This window comes from Oryctolagus cuniculus, chromosome 16 (assembly GCF_964237555.1).
Source record: "Oryctolagus cuniculus chromosome 16, mOryCun1.1, whole genome shotgun sequence".
NCBI classification, from domain to species: domain Eukaryota; kingdom Metazoa; phylum Chordata; class Mammalia; order Lagomorpha; family Leporidae; genus Oryctolagus; species Oryctolagus cuniculus.
Window position 1 is genome coordinate 13,567,604 of NC_091447.1, and position 19,161 is coordinate 13,586,764.

Genomic DNA, 19,161 nt, shown 5'->3' on the forward strand with positions numbered 1-19,161 from the left:
GCCAGGCTTTCCTGCGGGCCGCTGGAGCCCACAGGTGAGAGGGACCACACTTCCCAGCTGGCCGTGCTACTTCCAGGTTCTGACCAGTTCACCAGCAAGCTCATTAAGGGTCATCAGAGACAGCTGCCGCCTTGGAAAGAAATTGGTGAGGCCTCCCACCTTTCTGGAAACACAGCTAGCAGTCTGTGCTGTCTGGATTACTGGAGACAGCACTCCTTCAGTAGCTCTCGTGGGGAAGGGAGCAGTCTTGAGTTTGAACAATAACAAAGGGAAATGATCGAAAAACAGTCTGAGGCCTCCCCATGCAAAGCTCAGGCTACTTCAGCCATCGGAATTTCCTTAACAGTCTCCAAACGTATGCGATCTCACGCAGTGTTAGGAAGGCTGCGTTCATGCTGAAACTTTTCCTTGCTTGAACAATTCTACAGATTCTCTGGACCTTCTACAGGGCACAAAGAGCGCTTTGCATTCTCCTACTGGCTGCACTAACCCGGCCGCAAGCATCCAGGCGAGGAGGACTTACCACTCTTAGATCTTGGATTCCCACAGCTGGGAAAGCTGCCATGCAGGGTTAGCGGATTTCAGGTAAGGGCTGGACAGCCTGGGGCCGGATGTGCAGAAAGAGGCTTTGGAAACTTAGCCCCGAATCCAGGCTCACCATCTCCTTGTAATTTAACCATGGTCCCTAGTTCGTCCATGAAAGGATGACCAGAGACCTGGCTTTCTGGGATTGCACGAATTAACCAAGGCGAGGGGTTTAGGAAGCAGCAGCAGCTACGCAACAGCTGATTCCAGAGCGGTTAACTAACACCGTCTCTTTTTCGCCCTCGCCCGCGGCTCCACGCAGATCTCCAGGCGGAGAGGGACCAGAGAGCAAGTGGGCTCCCTGCACGGCTCAAACCGGCCCCAAATAACCGCGCGCGGGCCTGGCTAGGGACATTGAGCCCGCGGGCAGCTCGGGTTCGCCGTGGCTGTGGCCTTGGGCTCGGTGGGCGGTGGCTCGTGGCGCTCACTCCGCCCCCAGGGGCGGGGACGCCGTCTCCCGGGCAACGGGACGCGCTGCAAGTCCCGGGCCAGCGCCCCGGCCAGCTGAGCTCATTCTGTTTGCAGTCCAGCCGCGGACAAAGCGCGGCAGGTCTGGGGGCTAGGGTCGGCGCCCGCTGCGGAACTCGGGGGGCGCCTCGCCCCTTCTGGGCTGGCGCAAGAGTGCGCGACAGGAGCCAACCCATCCCGCGTCCCCTAGTCCCCTCGGTCGTGTCCAATGGCAGTCCCGGCGGAGCGAGACTTCCAGGAAGCCCCGACTGCTGGTTTAGCCCCTGGGGCCGGCCTGGAGGCGGCAGGCGCTCTGGAGCTCGAGGAGGAGGACGAAGAGGAGGAAGAGGAGGATGAGGAGGCGGCAGCGGCCAGGAGAGCGCGCAGTTTCGCCCGAGACGCGCGGGTGCGCTTCTTGGGCGGCCGCCTGGAGCAGCTGCTGGGCTTTCCCGAGCAGCAGTGGAGCCGGTATCTGGAGAGCGAGGATCGCAGGCAGCTCCTGGGGGAGTTTCTGGAGAGCAGCGGCCCCGCCCGCCTGGTGTTCGGCGCCGCCGGCGAGGGGCTCACGGCCTCCCGGGAGGTAAGAAGCGAGCGCACCTGCCAGGCCAGAGCCCGCCGCAGCCGGCGCTTTTCGGGGCCGCACAGCACCTGTCCCCCACGGCACCCAAGCAGGCGGGTGTTCTGCGCTCTCAGCCCATGGCGTCTGCCCCGGGAGTCCCCGGCCTGAGCCTGCTGGGCCCGGAGCCACGCCGGGCAAATCTGCACTTGCTTCGGCGGCCGGGGCGGGACGCGCGAGGTGGGCTTTCTGTGCCTAGTGACTCACGCTGCGGTCGCTTTTGGGCCGCTCCGGAGATTGATCCTTTTTTAAAACCGCGGTGTGTGTCAGAGCGTGCTAATTGCCTGTTGGTCACACCGCGTCCCGGAGGGAAACACCGAGGGGAGTGCGGGTCACCTGCATACTGGGTGTTTACCATCGTGGGGGGAGGGGAGTTCTCCCCCCTCCCCTTGTAAATTTAGATTGTCCCTTGGAAGGCTGGGTATTGCCTGCAAGCCCCGCATTTGTAGTTAGCATTTTTTCCCCCAGAGGAGAGACTGGCACCCTGGACTTGGAGCTGTGCTTTACACTAATGTCCCAGTGGGGTGATATTATCATCCCCGGTGTGGTCACTGCAATAGTTGGATTTTCCGAGAAAAACAAGACGGTTGCTTTAGGATTTTGTGAGTTTTGAAAATTACTGTTTTGGTACTCTAACTTTTTCAAAGTTTGTAAGACTAGGCAATAGAATGCTTACCTTTAGGATTACCCAAGCAGCTATTGTAATATCTAAAGAAAGAGCAACTGTTATATAATTGAGAAAATTTTCAAATATCTTAATGGCCTTGAAGATAGAAACACAGATTAACCTCTTGTGGCCTCCTCTGGATTTGGCTTATTTCCAAACGAGGTAACGTGGAAGAATCAACTTTCAAGACTGAAACCTTGCACATGCTGCTTATTTGTTTGTGATGATGAGATTTCACGGGCTGTAATGATCTGGTGTAATTGACATGCTTGTAAAGGTGATAGTTCCACACCAGTAATGCGGTGAAATTAGCATCATAAAAGAAAGAAAACCCTATACACTTTGCAGAATAGGAAAGCACAGTAAAGCCACCCTCTTTGCAAAGGTGGGCGGGATGCCAGGTTTTGTTTCTTTTGCTCACACACTCTAACTGCAAGCTGGAGACGGCAGATCTTACTTGCTAACAAGAAGCCTACATAGTGAACTTAAACTCATTATCCTGCTCTTGTTTCAGATTCCAAGAGATACAAAATGTAAACTTGTTTGTATCTCCAAGAAAATGACGGAAAGCATTGGAAGAAATGACTTCTCTCGAGTTGTTCTGTTTGGAGAGTTGCCTGTGTCACCTGTTGGACATGTAACTGCTTTCATCATCGAGGTACTGCTGTGTCTTTGATACCTGAATCTGTTGTTTGTTTCCATGACATTTGGAGCTATTGGGGACAACTGTGGCCGTTGAGAAAGATGAGCGTCTTCCAGTCCCCAGCCTCTTTAGCTGGGTGAACAGAGACTGATAGGATTTAGGCTGTTCTCAAAATGAGCTGAACGTTATTGATGCTAATACTCAACAGGTGGTAATTTGTCACCACACTACCTTCCTCCTACCTTTCTTTTCTAAAATACAAGCTGCTGTTCTTGGGGTGTAGGTTTTAAACTTTCTGCTCAGAGTAAACACGACCTTCCACCTTGGCGATGAATATTACCAGGTTTTAGGGTTCCTGTGAGGAACTAATGGTTAAAAACTGAGGCTCGCTCATGTCAGATCATGGGAAAAGGTGAGGGAATGAGAAATGGTTGCCTGAACGTTTCCTTTTCTCCTTGGACGTTAGAGAAGAGCTCTCTACCCTCTGTTCCCCTGTGTGGGAACCACCTGGGACCTTTGTTAGAGGCACCCTGACTCAATGGGTCTAGACGGAGCCCGAGGTCTATACCCTGACGCTAACACTGTCAGTTCAGGGACCGGCGCTGAGGACTAACCTGTGAGATGACCAGCTCCGTGGAGGGAGGACAAGGAGTCTGAGGCTTTGCTGGACATGCGAGGCCCCTGAGGGAACTGGAGGAAGGTACTAGTGTCCAGGTGACAGCGCACTGATCAGAACATCTGGTGGGGAGAGCCAGACAGTTAGCAGTCGACCAACATTCCAGGTGATTCTAATGTGCTTCGTGTTTCAGGAGTCCCTGGGTTAATTAAGGTCTCAAATTCTGATGGCTACGTCAGACCCCAGGGATCACAGCCGTCCTGCCAAGGCCAATGTTCAAATTCAGAGAAATTGAACCATCTGCTCCTACTCGACTAATGTCCATAAGGTTTATTTATTTGAAAGGCAGAGCTATGGAGAGAGGTCTTCCCTCTGCTGGTTCACTCCCCAGATAGCCACAGAGGCCTTTGGCCAAGAGTCCCGAACTCCATCCACATCTTCCACATGGATGGCAGAGACTGACACTTGGACCATCTTCCACTGCTTTCCCAGGTGTGTTAAAAAGCTGGATGAGAAGCAGAGGAGCTGGAACTCTAGAATGGCAGAATCCCAAGCTGCAGCTTAATCCTCTCTGCTACAATGTCAGCCCTGGGCTGTCGGCTTGGCAGGAGGTGTTCGCTGGCTGTTGCTGGGGAGCCAAAGCCTCTCAACTCCGTGTCAGAACTCTAAGTTTCCCAACTCCTTACATGGGATTTACTTAGTTTTAGCTGATTTTTGGGGAGATACAAGACAAGGAGTTTTGCATCTTCAGTGTCGGGAAGAGTTTTTGGTGTGTAGCAGGTGTTTGTGATTTTTATTGGACTGATGATGGTTTCTGGTCATTGTTAGATCTAGACGGCCATAGGCTGGGGCCTGGCAGGACAAGGCTATGATCTTCCTTGGAACTGCTGTTCTACCATCTGTGGCTGGCAGCGGAAAACGGACTTTTTTCCAGTACCAGAATCTTCAGGATATACCAGAGAATGTTTACATTAAAGGGCATCAGGTCTTGCCGGCGCCGCGGGTCACTAGGCTAATCCTCCGCCTTGTGGCGCCAGCACACCGGGTTCTAGTCCCGGTCGGGGCGCGGGATTCTGTCCCGGTTGCCCCTTTTCCAGGCCAGCTCTCTGCTGGGGCCAGGGAGTGCAGTGGAGGATGGCCCAAGTGGTTGGGCCCTGCACCCAATGGGAGACCAGGATAAGTACCTGGCTCCTGGCTGCGGATCAGCGTGGTGCACCAGCCGCAGCGCGCCAGCTGCGGCGGCCATTGGAGGGTGAACCAACGGCAAAGGAAGACCTTTCTCTCTGTCTCTCTCTCTCTCTCACTGTCCACTCTGCCTGTCAAAAAAAAAAAAAAAAAAAAAAGGCGTCAGGTCTCAGTATATGTTTGGAAAGTACAAAACATCCCAATTTTGGAGTTTTCAAAATTCTGAGGATAGAAGCATTTGGGCAGGAAAAAAAATTGAGGACATATCTCTTAGTAAATATTGGTGTTACTTGGATTTCCTTAGGGACAAGGCTTAGATTTATTATGAATGAGTTTCTAAGGAATGACTAGATTTTTTGGTTTTTTTTGTTTGTTTTTGTTGTTGTTTGTTTTTTTTTTTTTTTTTTTTTTGAGATTTATTTATTTGAGAGACAGAGTTACAGAGAGAGCCAAACACTCATGAGCATGAGTACATGGGCTTCCATCTGCTGGTTTGCTCCCCAAATGCTCACAATGGCTGGAGCTGGATCGATCCGGAGCCAGGAGCTTCTTCTGGGTCTTCCGCATGGGTACAGGGGCCCAAGCACTTGGACCATCTTCCACTGCTTTCCCAGGCCATTAGCAGGGAGCTGGTTTGAAAGTGGACCTGTTGGAACTCAAACTGGTGCCCATATGGGATGCCGGCACTGCAGGCAGAGGCTTAACCTTCTACACCACAATGCCAGCCTCAAGATGACTAGATTTTTAAATTAGAGCTTCCCAAAGATTGTATTTGATTAGTAACCAATACAGCTTACACAATTGAGTAATTAACAGTGATTTGTGATCATGTGCTAAGGATTCCCAATCTTTTGTTCTTTTTTTTTTTTTTTTTTTTAAGATTTATTGATTATATATTTGACAGGCAATGTTACAGAGGGAGAAGGATAGATCAGTTTTTCATCTACTGGGTCATTCCGCAAATGGCCAGGGCTGGGCTTAGCTGAAGTCAGGAGTACAGGTGTCCCATGTGGGTGGTGGGGGCCCAGGCACGTGGGCCATCTGCTGCTTTCCCAGGTGCATTAGCAGGGAGCTGGACTGGAAGTGAAGCACTCAGCACACACATGGGAAGCCTGTGATGCTGGCTTAACCCAGTGCAGCACAACGCCTGCCCCATTGTCTCCCCAGCCAAGGTGTCTCCCAAGCTCTGCCTTCTAGGACTTTGTGTGTCCTAGACAGCTCACACCTGACATCCACAGTTGACCGTGTGCCCTTCTCCAACCTGCATTCCTTGTGTCCTCTGAGTAGCAGATGTGAACTCTGTCCTTCTAGTCACTTGAGCCACTGGATCTCCAAGTCACCCTGATTCCTTTCTGGGTCTCACTGCTTGTACCCGCCCAGCGAGGAAATCGGCAGGTTCCACCATCGGTCTGGAATCGTTCCCTTCCCCTCTCTGCTTCGTCCTGGGCCGATTCACTGTTTGCCCTCACCTGCTGCTATTGCTGCTGCATGTGCCTTCCAAGAACCCTCGCTTCTGCTGGGCTCCTGTCCACAGCCGACTCCCCACCCAGCGATAGGATGGCCCTGGTTGAAATCTAAGTCGGAGCGCGCCACTCCCCTGCGCAGCTCCTGCCCTGGCTCTGGTTTCAGGCACAGAAAGGGGAGCAAGTGTGTAAATGGCCTGGACTTGACCGTGGCCGGTCAGTGTCCCCTGGGAACGGGGCTGTGGACCGAATCGGGAGCAGCAGATGCTGTGGTGCCTAGTGGAGTGGGATGCACTGGTCCAGACCCCATGGCCTGACCTCACCGTTCCTTCTTTGAGCTCACCTCGCCTGCTGACTTGCAGCCTGTTTTGTGCTGTCCCTTTCTCCCCGTGGGCTCTCACTTGCCCCAGGGCCTTTGCTTTTCCTGAGCCCTCCTCTTCCCTGGCATCCCCTTGGCTGAGCCCTTCCTGGCCTCCACATCTTGGGCTCTAAAGGCTCTCGGAGTGAAGCGCCCCCTCTGGAGAAGCAGGGATTTGTGTTGGGCCTCCATTTCTGAGCAGTGTTACAAAGGTGGCAAAGCAACCACTCAGGAATCGAGGCGAATCGTATTTTAATGCGGTATTTTTTTTTCTTTGTAGCACATACAGAAGAACTGTCCATAGTTATGATGCAGTACGTGCCATATGATGTTCAAACAAGGCAAGCACATGCATCTCCTCAAATACTTCATATTCCTTTAAGGGGAAAACATTCAAACCCTCTCTACCGGCTTTTCCTTCTAGGAAAATCCAGTATCCTCTGTTGTCACCCTGCTGTGTGGTAGCACCTCAGAACCCCTTCCATGTGTTACTTAGTACCCGTTAATACCCCTTGGCCCAGCCCTCCACTCCTCCACTCTCAGCCCCATCCCATTCCAAGCCTCTCTGGAGTCTACCTGTGTAGATCCCACATAGGATGGAGTTCATGAAGTACTAGTCTTCCTGTGCTTGTCTTACTCAGTTAACCTACCTATGACCCCCAATTTCATCCATGTTGTTTCATGCATTATATATATATTTTTTTTGACAGAGTGGACAGTAAGAGAGACAGAAAGAAAGGTCTTCCTTTTCCGTTGGTTCACCCCGCAATGGCCGCATTGTATTCTTAAAATACGTATTTGAGCTTGCACTGCAGCTCACTAGGCTAATCCTCCGCCTTGCGGCGCCGGCACGCCGGGTTCTAGTCCCGGTCGGGGTGCCAGATTCTGTCCCGGTTGCTCCTCTTCCAGTCCAGCTCTCTGCTGTGGCCAGGGAAGGCAGTGGAGGATGGCCCAAGTCCTTGGGCCCTGCATCCGCATGGGAGACTAGGAGAAGCACCTGGCTCCTGGCTTCAGATCAGCGCAGCGCGCCGGCTGTAGCAGCCATTTGGGGGGGTGAACCAACGGAAGGAAGACCTTTCTCTCTGTCTCTCTCTCTCACTGTCTAACTCTGCCTGTCAAAAAAAGAATACATATTAGAGGGGCAGGGAAAGAGAGAGGGAGAGCTTCCAGCCATGGGTCCATTCCCCCGATATGTGAAATACCTGGGGCTGGGCTGGACAAGGCTAGGGTCGAAGGTGGGAGCCAGGAACTCCATGTAGGTCTTCAACATGTGTGGTAGGAACCCAAGCACTTGAGCCATTGCTACTTCATCCCAGGGGGTCTGCATTAGTTGGAAGCTGGAGTCGGGAGCCAGAGCTGGGCGTCAAACCCAGGCATGACACAGGGGACACAGGCATTGAAGTGGCATCTTGACCATTAGGCCAAATACCCTCCTCAACACAATATTTTTTTTTTTTTAAGATTCATTCATTCATTTGGAAGACAGGGTTACAGAGAGATGAGTGGGAGGAAGAGTGGGAGAGAGTGTGCACGCATCCTCTGGTTCACTCCAAATGGCTAAAATGGCTGAAACTGGGCTGGTCTGAACCCAGGAGCTTCATCTGGGTTTCCCACATGGGTGCAGGGGCCCAAGCACTTGGGCCATCTTCTGCTGCTTTTCCCAGGAGCAATAGCATGGAGCTGGATTGGAAGTGGAGCAGCAAGGACATGGACTGGCACCCATCTGGGATGCTGGCACTGCACATGGCCACTTTACTACACCACAACACCGGCCCCACAGTGTTTTTTTAAATAAAGAATAATGCCCTCCACAGTCAACATGTTAAGTAAAGATGGGATTAGCAATAGTGCCATTGCCATTTGGAAGCCGGAGGAAAAGTTGATACTACCAATTCTGGTTTTGGTTTTTTTTTTTTTTTTGGATACTAATAAAATTATTTGCATTCTGATTTAAACATTTTAAAATACTATTCATTTTGAAAACTGATTTTCTTTTAAACCTGAGACAGATATTTTACTTGTCCCATCATAGCCCCAGCCCTGAGTTTTTAGCTCACTGATAGTTCCCAACACCAAAAATATTACCTGGTTTCCAGTGGGAGCTCAGGAAGTATTTGCTGAGTGAATGGAAGTTAATTGAGGGCCGAGTGATGTCCCATTCTAATTAGAGACACAGACTGCAGCCTCAGGATACTTCTTTAGAGAGAATGAACATGACTTAGGCCCTTTGCTGTTACAAATTTGAATGCTTGAATAACATTGAAAGGTGTAGGGCACTTGAGAAATTTTATGCCCTAGGCCTGTGGTTGTCATTTGTTCATGTTTCGCACATGTGCTGTTTGCCAGTTGGTGTGCACCTGCTGACTCATGATGCAGTTTGCCCTCAGCAAGCATGCTGTCAAATTACAGAGGCGGATGGTTAAGGCGACAGTGGTGCAGCCTGGTAGTCAGGGCTGAGATGGAGCTTCAGCTGGACGCTATGGGAGCACCTGCCCCCATTTGCACGGCTGGCAGGGAGGGTGGATGGCCTGTTACAGATCAGATATTTTTGTCCTCTTGTTTGCTCCCAAAAGCATGTGCGTCTGTATGCTAAGTTGTTTGGTCCCTGTAGTGCTGAAGAGGAGAGGGATGGACCAAGAGAGAAGCAGGGACACAGATCAGGGGAGACACCGGTGGAATTTTTGGAAGCGGAGTGGTTTTGTGTAGCTGGATTGGGGAGTGAGAGCTGTGCTGAGAGAAGAAATAAGGCTGGAGAGGCAGCGTAGAAAATAAACATCCTTGTGAGTTCCCCATTCACATGGTTCCCAGCATGGCCAGTTGCCAGTTCCCATTCCATGCACTTACTAGAAGGCGGTAGTGGGAATACAGGGTTTTCTGCAGAGCCAGCCTCATTTGCAAGATGTCCTCGTCCTTCTGGGCTGCTACAATAGAATGCTATAGCCTGGGTGGCTTCAACAACAACCTGTGTTGATTGATCACAGCTCTGGAGGCTGGAAACCCAAGATGAGGATGTCAGCAAGGGCAGCTTCTGGTGAGGGCCCTGCTCCTGGTTTACCCATGGCCATCATCTCACTGTGTCCTCATGTGCAGAGAGAAGGCATGCTTTTCTTTTTTTTCTTTCTTTCTTTTTTTTTTTTTTTTTTTTTTTTTTTGACAGGCAGAGTGGACAGTGAGAGAGAGAGACAGAGAGAAAGGTCTTCCTTTTCTGTTGATTCACCCTCCAATGGCCACTGCAGCCGGCGCACCACGCTGATCCGAAGCCAGGAGCCAGGTGCTTCTCCTGGTCTCCCATGCGGGTGCAGGGCCCAAGCACTTGGGCCATCCTCCACTGCATTCCCGGGCCACAGTAGAGAGCTGGACTGGAAGAGGGGCAATCAGGACAGAATCCAGCGCCCCGACCGGGACTAGAACCCGGGGTGCCAGCACCGCAGGCGGAGGATTAGCCTATTGAGTTGTGGCGCTGGCCAGCATGCTTTTCTTTTAAATTTGGATGGATCTGAGAGGTAGGGAGAGAGAGCATGAGCTCTTAGCTGCAGATTCACTCCCCAAATTCATGCAATAGCCAGGGTTAGGCTAAGCTAAAGCCGAGAGCTGAGACCTCAATGCAGGTCTCCCATGGGGGTGGCAGGGACCCAACTTCTTGAGCCACCATCTGCTGCCTCGCTGGATACACATCAGCCGGAAGCTAGAGCTGGGAGCAAGCTGGGGCTTGAACCCAGGTACCCTGGTACACGACTTGGGCATCCCAAATACCTGCCTCAAGAAAGTGATTCTTGGGGACGGATGCTGTGGTGTAGCAGGTAAAGCCACCACCTGCAGTGCCAGCATCCCATATGGGTGCCTGTTTGGGCCCTGGCTACTCCACTTCTGATCCAGCTCCCTGCTATGGCCTGGGAAAGCAGAAGAAGATGGCCCAAGTGCTTGGGCCCCAGCACCCACACAGGAGACCCTGACTTCTGGCTTCAGATCAGCCCAGCTCTGTCTGTTGCGGCCATCTGGGGAGTAAACCAGTGGATAAAAGATCTCTCTCCCTCCCTCTCCCTCCCTCTCCCTCCCTCTCCCTCCCTCTCCCTCCCTCTCCCTCCCTCTCCCTCCCTCTCCCTCCCTCTCCCTCCCTCTCCCTCCCTCTCCCTCCCTCTCCCTCCCTCTCCCTCCCTCCCCCCTCCCCCCGTAACTCTGCCTTTCAAATAAATAAATCTTAAAAAAAAAGAAACTCTTTTGTGTGCAGTTGTGTATCCTTACTAAACATGTCCTAATTACTTTGGTGGACAGGCTTTTTTTTTTTAATCACAAAAACTAGACAAAAAAATTGACTATTAAAACAAGACCAAATCCTGAATTAATTAAATTACTTTGTATATAGTTTAATGACAAAACATTATAATTAATAAGCTCATCCCAGGTCTGTTTTTTTTTTTTAAATTTATTTATTTTATTTGAAAGGCAGAGTTGCAGGGCAGAGGGGAGAGAGAAAGAAAGATTTTGCCTATGCTGGTTCACTCCCCAGATGGCTGGGGCTAAAGCCAGGAACTTCATCCAGGTCTCCCATGTGGGTGGCAGGGGCCCAAGCCATCTCCTGCTTTCCTAGACTCATTAGCAGGGAGCTGGATCGGAAGTTTAACAGCCGGGACTTGAACTGGTGCTTGTGTGGGATGCTGGCGTCACAGTTGGCACCTTAACCTGCTGTGACCCCTCGCAGGCTGCCTGCCACTTACCCATTTGTCTCATATTACGTTTTGGGAGACACTTTAACTCTTTGCCTGACTACCTGCTTTCCAAAGCACGAGGCTCAGAATTTCCTAATGGTTCTTTCTACAGCTCATGGCACAAACATTGTGTTCCGAACGGGGTTGGCCACCTCACCAAACAGCAAAGAATGGGGGTGTCTGAAACACTAGCTGGGGAGATAGAGATGTTGAAGAACCAGCACTGTCCCTGTGTCTGTTAGAAAAAGCCATTAGTACCAAGGTGGTCCGTGCGTCTTGAAACCAATAAGCATTAGCTCCTCAGTGTGGTTTCCAGAGCTCTCCTGGAACAGGCCCTGCGTCCCTCACAGCCCATGGATACAAGTTGTCATTCCTCCTCATGGCCCTAGCGCTACACAGGCCAAACTGTGCATGGTTACCCCGGAATGCCCATGGCTATGCTTGTGTTTGCGGGGTGTTTGCTGTCTTCCTCTACTGTGGCTGCTGTCACAGAAAACCATAGGTTAGGCAGGTGGCTTCTCAACACCAGGAGCGGTTCTCACAGCTCTGAGGACGGAAAGCCCAAGACCATGGCCCTGGCAGGGTCAGCTGTGTGGTGAGGGTCTTCCTCTTGGTCCACAGATGTCTTTTCCCTGAGTCCTCGTGTGCTGGTCACTGGGCCTTTGTATAAAAGCACTGTATATGTCACAAGCTAATTGCCTCCCAGGGGCCCCTGCTTCCTAGTGCCTGCCTTGCAGGTAGGAATTTGGAGAAGGCATAAATGGTCAGACCAGAGCAGCTGGCTTGCCCTGTCTTTGTGACTTAAAAAATTCAAACCAAGCAGCAGTATGTCTCTGGCCCATCTCCCCCTGTACTGTTCCCTCCCAGGAGTATATATCCCCCCCTCCCCGGTTGCTCATTCATGTACATTTTATCAGGGCAGTTCTTGAATTGAGGGTGGTAGCTTCTGGGTCCTCACCCATCCACAGAGTACACTGAGCACAGAAGTGTTTGTTACACATCTGCACATTCCTAACTCAACCTGTAGAGGGCGCTAAGCAGGCACACAGAAGGCTAACACGCAAGATTTGTGTCAGCATCATTTGAAAACTAAAGTGACTTTTCAGTTTGTTTTTAGTTACCTAGAAGACTGTATTGGAAAATACATCTTTTAAGGTGAGATAACTATTTTCTGAACATGTTGTCTAACTAGAACTGTGTTGCATTGTATTGACAAAGGGGACAGGTGATGAGACATTTTCAGCTTTCTGAAATAAAACAGATTTTTGGAAAAGAACAGGAAATCAAGAAGAGGCCCTGCTTCATTATCTGAACACGCTCTTATTAATTACCTGACATGGCTGGCTCTGGAAACACATACTTTTTTGAGGGATTTCAGATGAACGGTCTCATTTATGTTTCTAACTGAACAAAAGATTTTTTTTTACTAATACATCTACCAGTGTGCTCAATTTGCATTCAAAAAGTAGTTTACTTACTAGACCTGGTTTTTCCCCTTAGTTCATACAGTGCTGGAGTTTTAGGGATCTTCCCTGAATATTTAATAAATGGCTAAGTAGTACTTTGAAAGAATGGATGTCTCATTGATTAGGTCTAAGTGAGTCACTAACTTCGTTTTCTTTTAGATTTTCTGTCCATAGGAGGACGCACATAAAATTGAGTGATTTTGCGGCCAGTTTTCCATGGCAAGAAAAGCTGAGAAGGAGCCCAGTGTCTGTGAATTCATTGAATTGCTTTCTTCCTCCCTAGATTTTAGCACCACTTCTTTCTAATAAGAACAACCATAAATCCTGGTCCTGTTTTACTTCACAAGACATGGAGCATCACGTAGAAGTCTTGAAAAGTAAGATGTATGTGATTAAGGGCCAGCTGTCTAGAAGAACTCTTCTGCCCATTCCCACTGCCGCGCGAGGGATTGAGCTGGATCAGAGCTACCGCAAGACCACGTACGTGTGACTGCACGCACCAGGGACGTGAAAGTGCAGAGCCAGGGACCCAGAGCTAGCAAACTGTTAGCAAGCAGAGAGGGACTGTAGCTAGACCGTGTTTTAAATATAAGGAGCACCAACACCATGTGTGTTATTCCCTTTCAAAGTACACTTTTAATTTTTAAGATGTTTAACTTATTTGAAAGGAAGAGAGAGAGATCTTCCATCTTCTGTCTGCTGGTTCAGTCTTCAAATGGCTGTAACAGTAAGAGCTGAGACAGGCTGAAGCTAAGAGCCTAAAACTTTTATTTTTTTTAAAGACTTATTTTATTTATTTGAAAGAGTTACAGAGAGAGGTAGACACAGAGAGAGAGGTATTCTATCCGCTGGTTCACTACCCAGATGGCCTCAATGGCCAGAGCTGCACCGATCCGAAGCCAGGAGCTTCCTCTGGGTCTCCCATGTGGGTGCAGGGGCCCAAAGACTTGGGCCATCCTCCACTGCTTTCCCAGGCCATAGCAGAGAGTTGGATCAAAAGAGGAACAGCCAAGACTAGAATCAGTGCCCATATGGGATGCTGGCGCTTCAGGCCAGGGCTTTAACCCACTGCGCCACAGCGCCAGTCCAAGAGCCTGAAACTTAATCCAAGTGTCTTATGCAGGTGGTAGGGCCCCCAAGTATTTGAATCACTTGCTGCCTCCCAAGGTGTGTGTGAACAGGAAGCTGATTACAAGTGGAGTAGCCAGGGACTGGGACCAGGCACTCTGATACAGGATACAGCCAGACTAAGTGGAGATTTAACCCCTGCAGCACACGTTTGCTGCAAGGTAAAATTTTCAAGAGCAGGGGCCAGCACTGTGGCATAGCCAGTAAAGCCACCACCTGTGATGCCGGCATATCCTATGGGGGCCTGTTGGAGTACCGGCTGCGCTACTTCTGATCCAGCTCCCTGCTAATCCACCCCTGAAAGCAGCAAAGGACGGGCCAAGTGCTTGAGTCCTTGCACCCACATGGGAGCCCCAGAGGAAGCTCCAGGCTCCTGGCATCAGCCTGGCCCAGCCCTGGCCTTGTGGCCATTTGGGGAGTGAACCAGCAGATGGAAGATCTCTCCCTCTGTCTCTCCTCCTGTCTCTGTGACTCCACCTTTCAAATGAACAAACAAAATCTTAATAATGCAAACTTTACAAGAAGCGTTAATTTCTGTGTTATCAACAATATTCCTTTAGTAAGATGACTTTTGAGGATCTGATAATTGCTTGTGTCCATTTTAATGTTCAAGACCCATCAGTGACAAAAGCAACACAAACCACAACTCAAGACTTTAGAAATAGTGGATTTTGAGGAATTTGCATGTGAAAGCTAGTTTGTTGAAAATAACTATTTTATTAATAATTTATTAATTGTTTTACTAATCATTTCCATGTTTGTAGGTTGCAGTCAAATGAAAAAAAGATCCTCCATGCCATAGAATCTGTGGTTATTAAGTGGTCACATCAAATCCAAGAAATTATAGAGAAAGATTCAGCGCAGCCCCTGCTGCGTGGTGTGCACCTGCTGCCCCAGGATGAGCTGGATTTCTGGACGATGAGGAGACAGAACCTGTCATGCATTTATGACCAAGTAAGCAACCATAGAAACTCACTCACTCGGGTTAGCAGGGTTGGTGCTTGGGGTTTCCAACGATCTTAAAGGCTTCCCACGCTGTCTTTCTGTGTGACTGATAGTTCAGAGGCAATACCCCGGAGTGCTCTTCATAGGAAAGACACTTTAAAATGAACAGAGACTAAAAGCGACTTTGCCATTATGAGAAGGCGGAATTGTGACAGCGTTTGAGGTCACTGGGAGCACTTTGTGGCACTGGAGAGAGAGGGGTTCCTCAGGGAAACGTGGAGGATGGGGAGATGTAATTAATCGAGGCAGGGTGATTGATTTGGGAAGGAGCAGCATCTTGCCCAGTGGAGAGACAATCGCAATGGAAGCGCTCCCCCAGGATGCTTTGCTAGCTGCCCGCCACGCGAGGCACTTGCTTTTATGTTCTGAAAGCTGAGATGCTCTTTCCTGGGTCTCTTGCAGGTCAAGAAATTTTATATGGAGGAATGAATATTTGATCTATAACACAAAGTAAAGAGGCTTTTCATTAACTAATTGAAGAGAGAGCTCCCCTTGGCTACAACGTTCATAATGGCTAGGGCGCAGCCAGGCCAAAGCCTGAAGCCTGGAACCCACATAGACCTGCCTGGTCTCCCACACAGGTGGCAGGGATGCGATTACTTGAGCCAGCACCTGCTACCTCCTAGGGTGTACCCTAGAGGAAGCTGGACTCAGGAGCTGAACTAGGACTTGAAATCAAGGACACAGATTAGTGACGCTGGCGTCCCAAGTGGTGTCTTAACCCCTAAGCCTAATGCCCACCCCACAAACGGCTTTTTTGCAAATTCCCGTAAAATATAAAAGCAAGATAAAATACCTGTTTAAGGACAAAGTACTTTTTAAATGATTTTCAACTTGAACCAGCTATACCTTTGAAGGTAATAGTCAGTGCATATTGTGTGAGTGGAATATAAATACTTTAATGTAGCCTATTTATTAATCTAGCTTGTATTATTTAAAGTTTTTTTTTCCCTCTAATTTAGCTAAGAGCTCCAGTTGTCCTCAAAATGTATAAGATCCTGGAAACTACACGAAGCAGCTACTTCCCTACTTTGAGGGACATTTGCACAACTGTGGAGAACGGTAAGACCAATGCCTCAGCCTGGGGTCAGTGCCACAGTCCGCTCGGGATCCAGCCACACTCCCGCCATGAGCATGTTCGTGAAACGACCACACTTGGATCTTGCAGTGATACAAACTCCGCACTTGGCACTTTATTCTGGGGCTGTGCTGGGCTTGAGTTCATCCAGTCTACAGTAGGTCCCTACCAAGATGGCTCCAGATTAAAGTTTTAATTAGAGTGTGCGTGCGGAAGGGAGAGGCTTGCAGTATTTAGCAGGGGCTCGATGAAAGCCCTGGACAGAAGTTTGCTAACCAGGGACAGACATTGCAGGACAGTGGTTAAGCTGCTGCTTGAAATACCTGCAGCCCACATGGAAGTGCTTGGGTTGGAGTCCTGGCTCTGCTTCTGATCCAGCTTCCTGCTGTTGTGCAGCCTGGGAGGCGGCAGATGGTGGCTCAAGTGCGTGGGTTCCTGCCATCCACCAGGGGCACCTGCATGGAGCTCCTGGCTCTGTACTTCAGCGGGGCCTAGCCACCGATGCTGCAGGCATTTAGGGAGTGAACTGGTGGGTAGAAATGTGCTCATTCTCCCTCCCTCCCTCCTTTTCAAATAAATTTTAAATTTCTTTAAAAGCTTGCCAGTCAGTAGCTGGTCTATGATTAGTCCAGTTAGTGACCAGTTGGGATCTCTGGGTGTGTTTCGTCTCCAAAATTGACTTAGCTCAAGGTCATCACCGACACAGTGGTGGAGGTTAAACATGCACAGTGGAGGGTTGCTTGTTTTCTTGAATTTCAAGTAGGTAACATGAGCCTGTTGTTAAGAAGCAGAAATTTTGAAAAAAAAGTATCGGGTTAACTCTCTTCCCTGTCTTTGTCTTTTCACTGTCTAGTTTCAGTGCTACCCTAAAACAGCAATGCTACATGATACTGAAGTTTTTTTTTTTTTTTTTTTTTTTTAATTTTGGAAAGAGATGCAGAGAGAGAATGAGACAGATCTTCCATCTGCTGGTTCACTCCCTAAATGGCCACAACAGCTGGTGCTGGCCCAGGCCAAAGCCAGGAGCTTCATCTGAGTTTCCCGTGTGGGTATAGGGCCCAAGTACTGGGGCCATCCTCTGATGCTTTCCCAGGCAGATTAGCAGGGAGCTGAACTGGAAGTGAAGCCCCGGGACTCAAATCAGCACCATATGGTATGCTGGCACTGCAGGCGGAAGCTTAATCTTCTATGCCATAGCACTGACCCCTATACTGAAGTTTTAAATGATTACACTTAAGTGATAAATTTATCTTTCATTGATAAAAACTAATACTCATTGTTGCTTGTTTCTAACAAAAAATTCCCTTTCATTTTGTCCTATGTGAAATTTGGAAGGTTAGGAAATACTTAAAATTCATGTTGACAATGTTTTCATTTATCTCCGGGCTTTTCTCCATGAATTCTATTTGAAGAGAGGGCATAAGACAAGGGAGATCTTTGTGATCTGATTTCTCATCCCAACCCTACTTGTTGAGCATCTTAATTTTGCTAAGCCTCTGATTAACCATTGCCCAAACTGGCAAATTAACACCTTCCTTGCAGAATTGCCACGTGGCTTCAGAACCTCATCTTGTCACTGTCAACATTTTGAGCCAGATGCCTCTTTGTTGGGAAGGGCCACTCTCCCTGTTCCTGTGTGCCAATCAAAAAATGTCTCCAGGGCACCAAATCTAATCACAGGATTAAAGACATCACAGGCACAGCCAAAAGCATTTGGCACCCAGTGGGTTTGCCCTCGGTAAACAGAAGCTGTTGCCATTGCTGTTTGTGGAAGGTGAACACTGTCTATGGATAAAGATTCTATGGGAACCAAAGCCAGGGTTCCAAAGACTCTTACGAGCACAAGAAAACAGTTGGCCATTGCACGAGTGGCTCAAGCCTGTGTTCTGTTAGAGCTGCAGAACCCCCCTCAGAAATGTACTTGAGATTCTGTGAGATCACCAGTACCTCTCACCTGTCAGATGCAATTATTTCATGTTGAAATTAGCACTGAGAAGGATACATTAGCTTTAAAACACAGGTTAGACCTGTTGGGGAAAAACAGCTCCTGGGCCCTCTCTTTGTCCTCAGAGCTCTGTTGATGGGTGGGCAGTAGGTGGGGGTCCCTAACTCCTGGTTCAATTGGCAGCACTCAAAGTGGTGGTGTTTTTGTTGTCTTTATTTCAAGTTTTAAGTAAATATTTATATATTTGAAAGGAGGAGTTACAGAGAGAGGGATCTCCCATCAGCTGGTTCACTCCCCAAATGGAGGAACATAGAACTCTGGGTTTCCTACGTGGTGGAGGGACCCAGGCACTTGGGTCATCCTCTGCTGCTTTCCTAGACACCTTAGCGAGATCAGAAGCAGAGCACCAGGGACTTGAACTGATGCTCACGTGGGATGCCGGCATCACAGGCAGTGGCTTCACCTACTCTGCTACAGTACCAGCAGAGTCCTGGCGTGTTGACACAAGTCTTTGGGGACAATACCGGGAAATAAGAGTTGACTTCATTCTCCCCCTTAGTAAATCAAGTCTGTCCTCAGTGAAGCAAGGCGAGCTGTAGTCTGAGAGGCAGAGTGGAGTCTGGTGTAGACCCCTCTAGAGTACCTTGAAAGGACCAGCTTGTATGCAGAAGAAATCTGGATGCAATTAAATGGTCATTAGTAGTAGCTAAATATTTTTTTCATATCTTTAGCATAGTGAAGTTCCTTACTCTGATCTTGCTCAACAGTTGTTGAAAATGGAGGCAGAATTCACATAGCTTGCCATTAACCATTTTAAAGTACATAGTTCCATGTTGTGTAGCATATCCGTGACAGGCAGCCATCATCTCTGTCTAGGTCCAAAATGTTTTTGTCACCATCTTTCACAGTGTCAGTAGTTATGGTGTTATTTTTTTTTTAAGGATTGATTTATTTATTTGAAAGTTAAAGTTACACAGAGAAGGAGAGGCAGAAAGAAATCTTCTATCTGCCAGTTCATTCCCCAATTGGCTGCAATGGCTGGAGCTGAGCTGATCCGAAGCCAGGAGCTTCTTCTGGATCTCCCATGTGGGTGCAGCGGCCCAAGGACTTGGGCCATATTCTCTACTGCTTTCCCAGGCCACAGCAGAAAGCTGGATCAGAAGTGGAGCAGCTGGGACTCAAACGGGTGCCCCCACGGGATGCCGGCACTGCAGGTGGTTGCTTTACCCACTACGCCACAAAACCGGCCCCTA

At 49.2% G+C, this 19,161-nt stretch overlaps 1 protein-coding gene across 1 annotated transcript in view; it reads left to right on the top strand.

The window, feature by feature from the left end:
- Positions 1-797: 797 nt before the first annotated feature.
- Positions 798-19,161, top strand: part of DNAH11 (dynein axonemal heavy chain 11) — a gene marked incomplete in the record, with an annotated part of 360,436 nt that continues 342,072 nt past the window's right edge. The window contains 5 exon segments of the mRNA XM_070059638.1: positions 798-1,612; positions 2,830-2,973; positions 13,036-13,232; positions 14,645-14,834; positions 15,848-15,947. Of these exon segments, the coding sequence (XP_069915739.1) occupies positions 1,262-1,612; positions 2,830-2,973; positions 13,036-13,232; positions 14,645-14,834; positions 15,848-15,947 (982 nt within the window).